The sequence below is a fragment of the Octopus bimaculoides genome, chromosome 9 (assembly GCF_046866305.1).
Source record: "Octopus bimaculoides isolate indiv1 chromosome 9, ASM4686630v1, whole genome shotgun sequence".
NCBI lineage: Eukaryota > Metazoa > Mollusca > Cephalopoda > Octopoda > Octopodidae > Octopus > Octopus bimaculoides.
In genome coordinates, this window is record NC_142936.1 from 33,584,607 (window position 1) to 33,590,213 (window position 5,607).

Consider the following 5,607-nt stretch of genomic DNA (forward strand, 5'->3'; position numbering starts at 1 on the left):
CCCAATGCTGCATATATGGAGATTTAATTAGCAAATCTATACTAATCAATAGAGTGTTATCGATATCTCTATATTTATATAATTCTCCAAGCGTTCATCCGTTAGTTGTGGTTTAATATTTGACATGACTCCAATCACTATCACACACAGATAGGAAAAGATAAACATGAAACTCATCGATCCAACTTCCCTGCTCTTTTTTATAGTTCCTATTATTATTATTTTCTCTCTGCACTAATGAGTACTATAATAATTTTCAAATTCAAATATGAATTTATATCTATGTATGAAACAATTGTATGCATGAATAAACTTCTTACAACTTTTTAACATCTTATCTCCTCTATTTTTGACATATGATTGAATTTGTAGAACTTCATTCCACAAATTAATCATACATATAATATTCTACTATTACTTTTCATATCTTCGCCAATTTACACCAGTAAACTCTCAGCAATGTATGAAGAATCAACGTTAGAAATCTTTTTGGAAACCACTCCAATTAAAGGACACATCCACATTCAACCTGTTACACACATATGTGTGCATATGTATTTATATATATATGTATGTATCTTTGTGTAGATATATATATATGTGTATATCTATATATATATATATATGTATGCATATGTATATATGTGTGCATGCGGATTATATATGTGTATATATGTGTGTGTATATATTATATATATATATATATATATAATATAGCATATATATATATATGTGTATATATTGCATATATATATATATATATATATATATATATATATATATATATATATATATATATATATATAACAATTTTGCTAAGTGTAAAATACGCCTAAGGGATATTAAATATCCGAAGAATTTACTGGTTTATTAATATATAAATATGAATCAGAAATGGAAAAACAAAACAGTAAATTGAACTACACCATTAATAGCAGTAAGGATATTAGCATGGGTTCTAATGCTGGAGTATTTAAAACCAGGAAGATGCCATTACATAATAAACACTTAGAAACATTTGAACAAGAACTATGGACTATAATCAAGAACTTAAAATTGAAGAAATACCCATTGTGGAAGAACCGACACCAAAGGAAGCTAAAAAAGTTAACACATGAACTAAAAAATATAAAAAGAGTTATTGTTAATTCAGATAAAGCAAGAAACTTATATAACATGGATATTTATTTATACCTTAAATTATTGTACAAAGAAATTACAAAAAAATACAAGGTAGTTCCTAATGGTACCCTTAGACAGATTAACATAGAGGCTAAAAAAATTATGGAAAATTATAATATAGATGATAAAACAGAACCATTATTACCCAGTAGACCACGGATTACAATTAACAATCATGAGGAGAGTTTTCATATTCATATGAAGGTTAGATTAATCTGTCCTAATAAATCTGATTTATGTAAACTTAGCAAGATAATTTTAGATAAATATATACCGATCTTAAAAAATAACTACAATTATGATCAAGCACTCAGAATACTATTAAACAGTTCTCTAATATAAATAACAAATGTAAACATAAATTCCTACCAATAGATATTGACAATTATTCCTCTAGTATAAACCCTTCTATATTAAATAGCGCCTTGATATTTGCCAAGAACTATACATCTATTAGTGCTAAGGAAATCGATGTAATTTTGACAGCCTGCAGATTGGTTATAAATTTTGATATTAAGTTATGGGCGAGAAAAGATACTCATAACTGTTTCAACATTTCTATGGGAGTGCCTCATTCAGCACAAATAACTGACTTAGTCGCTGTGTATTTATTGGCAAATATACAAGACGAATTACCAGAGCTATTGGGGGGACTTTATAGAAACAATGTTCTATTTGTAGTTAAGAATACATCTAATAGATGCCTAGAACTCATGAAAAAAACCCCGATTATTTAAATCTTTTAAAAGATTTGGTCTATCTATAACTATATAAAAAGAATACAATTCAATTAATTACTTAGATATGAACTGTAATTTATTATCTGGAGTATATGAACCATATATGAAACCAAATTATAAATTAAAATATATAAATTATCAAGATAATCACCCACCTTCTATGAATAAAGCATTAGTATATAATATTAGTAAGAGAATTTCATATTTATCTTACAATGAAGATATATTTAATAGACATAAGGACCAATATGATTTGGCCTTAACTAAAGCATGATATAAGAATAAATTAAAATATATTAAAGATAATATTATAAATAAAATCAGTAAATTTGATTATAGGAATAATAATATAAAAACTAATGATAATAATGAAAATCATAGATATAGAAAGAGACCAAATAAAATTTAAAAGAATATCTACTTAATGAATAAAAATAATTTTAGTAGTTTCAACTAATAAAGTAGATTCTAATAAGATAATATGGCTTATAATCCCATATGCCATGCAAATAAAAACTAATTTGGGGAAATGTATTTATACGCTAATTAATAAGTATTTCAATATAAATAATACATATTATGAAATTACTAACAATAAAAAAATAAGGATAGGATATAGTTTAACTCATAACTTTACTGTTGTAGCTTCTATAAATAATAAGAAATTAGATTTATTTTATTCAAATAGAGAATCTGTTAATAATAACTCCCCTAATGCCAGAGATAATGTAGAAAATATTAGTAGTAATACTACTAGGTATTTCATTAATAAACATATTATTAAGAACAATCAGAAACTCAACTGCTAGGGTGTAGCACTTTTTCACACAGCTATCCTAATTCATTCTCGCTACATGACCATACCAGTGCAATCATCTCTCTTGCACACCACAACTGATGCTTCTTAGGTTCAGCTTTTCTCTCAAGGTACTTACACTCTGTCGAGTATGCACACTGACATTACACATCCATCGGAGCATACTGGCTTCATTCCTTGCGAGCCTACGCATGTCCTCAGCAGTCATGGCCCATGTTTCACTGCCATGTAGCATGGCTGTTCGTACACATGTGTCATAAGTAAAAATTTCTAAAAATTTTTTCTTACCCTGATATTATTAATCATTGATAATTTTTGGCAAATTTTCAAAGAAATGCCGGCATTATTTTACTTGCTGCCGACAAATAACTGCGCTTGCGCAGTGAATTTGAAAAATTATAATATATAAGCATGGGGCACATGCTGGATTGCCTCGTATTTATATGTTTAATCTTGGTGTACTTGTTGATGAAGACTCCGCCTTGCAAATTATCTTATTTGCTAATATAAAGCCAGAAACCATGGTCCAGGAGATAGATGGTAAATGTTTTTATTTTTCATTCCCTTTGAAATTTATCCCTAATAGTGGTTTGGATTTTGACTATTCCTTCTAGCATGCCAAGTATCCTATAATGGTTACCTCTTATGTGTTTAAATGTACACTGTATTCCACCATCATCATCATCATCATCAGTTATTTGTCTGTTTTCTTATTTACTAGACTTTGGTCTTTGCTAAATTAACTCAAAGGCCTTTTGATTTCAGACCTTGCTTCCATACCTGAAATTTTCTCCCTTGTTTGGGAAGTGATTCAGCGATACTGATTGTAATTAAATAATAAGGTGGAGAAACAGAAGTTGATGAAACCAATGACTATCCTATGCTAATACTCTCTTTGCTGAATGTCATCCCTTTGGAATTCATTTTCCACCTATGTTTTCCCTGCTTAAAGATATCCAAACTGAACATCAATCTTATCAATTTCACTAGTCTAAGAGAATTTGGTATTTTTCTTTCTTCCTGACTAATCATCATCATCATCATAATACATATAAAAAATATTTTCTAAATGTTATATTTATATATGCTATGAATATATGTTAATATATAGTTTTACTAGTAGACATAAATATTACATACGTATTTCTATATTCATCTTCAAAAGAATTAAATAATGATGCTCTTTTTTTTAATTTTATTTTATAGGGATTAAAAGCCGGAAAACATATTGGTGCTCTTGCCTACTCTGAAACAACAGCTAAATCTTCTCAAAGGAGTGTTGGTGATGTAATAGAGATTGCAGCACTTTCTTCTGCTGGAAACAAAAATTCTACTGAAGCACCTAACTTCAAACGACAAAGATCTTTCATGCGACGGAAGAGATTTAGTGGATTAAATGATACAAAGTCACAGCTGCGAAAGGATGTAGTGAAGAGTTGTGTTGTTATGTGATCTGGTCTAATAGCCATTGCCAATTTCTTTGTTCCATTTATTAAAAGAAAATGAAATAGAGAAAGTTGATAAAATTGTAACAATAGTAGTTTCCTTACAACTACAGTTAGTATTTAATGAACAAAGAGTAATTTATATTGTTTCATTATTGAACCATTTACAACATATAATAAACTAAGTTGTGAGGTTCTACAAAACACACATATATACTTCAGTCAGCTAAATATCAATCTTAACCATTTGAGAACATATTTCTCATTACATTATCATTCAGTATTTCCTTACAAAGCAAGAAATGCAAGTTATGATCAAGAAATTAGTGTATACTTAAAAATTAATGTTGCAAGATTTTGTATCAATGTTTTTTAAAAAATATTACAAATTTCCAGCTGTGTTATTGTTTTGTTTATTCTTTCTACATTGGTATGTAGTTTGTTCCTTGTCTGTATGAGCTTAATTAAATGCAAACCATCTAAAGGTTGCACGTTCTTGGTATTAAGTATGTTTGTTTATTAGACTTAATTGCTCGATTTCTTTCTATATGCTTTAACAGCGGTCAGAAAGTTTTTCCAAATAGATTTACTGTTTTGGTTTTTGAATTTAATATTTGTTAATGTTTACACTTCATTATATTTATGTTGAACATGAAACTACAAATCACAATTCAATATTTATTTAAATCATATTTTAATAATTTTCCTGTGATTAATTTAGGAAACTCCTAAAGTTTGAGCTTGCAATACTAGCAAAGATATACATTTTTTTTCTGTTTACCTCAATTTGAAATCCATTTCACAAATTAAACTCATCCATGATAAAAAGGAATCTTCTACTACTATAGAATTGCTTTGTTGTCATTTGATGTAATATAGTGTTGATATTGAATATATTAGCACAATTTTCAAATAATTGAAAATTTGAGTTGTATGCTATCTATGAGATTGGATTCATAAGTATATAGAAAGGTGCAAATATTAGCAGAAAATAAGTTTATCTTATGATATAATTTATGCACTAACCAGTTTAACTGAATTCTAGTTTGAATACATATGAATAGCTATAAGCTACTAATCTCCCTGAACAAAAGGTGTGTGTGTGTGTGTGTGTATGTATATATATATATATATATATATATATATATATATATATATATATATATATATATATATCTTTTACCATTCACTTGTTTCAGTCATTGGACTGTGGCAATGCTGGGGCACTGCCTTAAAAGGTTTAGTTGAACAAATTGACCCCAGTACTTATTTTCTTTTAAAGACTGATATTTATTCTATAGCTGAACCATTTACAGGGACATAAAGAAACCAACACTGGTTGTCAAGTAGTGGTGAGAAACAAACACAAAGACATGCATAGATATATATACATACATGCATGTGTGTGTGTGTACAATGGGCT

The 5,607-nt window shown here is 28.1% G+C and overlaps 1 protein-coding gene across 1 annotated transcript in view; it reads left to right on the top strand.

Moving 5' to 3' along the window:
- The window catches only part of LOC106879550 (rho-related GTP-binding protein RhoE), a 126,669-nt gene extending 122,092 nt beyond the window's left edge, over nucleotides 1–4,577 (top strand). The window contains exon 5 of the mRNA XM_052970564.2: nucleotides 3,946–4,577. Coding sequence (XP_052826524.1) covers nucleotides 3,946–4,191 — 246 coding nt within the window. The 3' untranslated portion in view covers nucleotides 4,192–4,577. The remainder of the gene's footprint in view (nucleotides 1–3,945) is intronic.
- The last annotated feature ends 1,030 nt before the right edge of the window (nucleotides 4,578–5,607 follow it).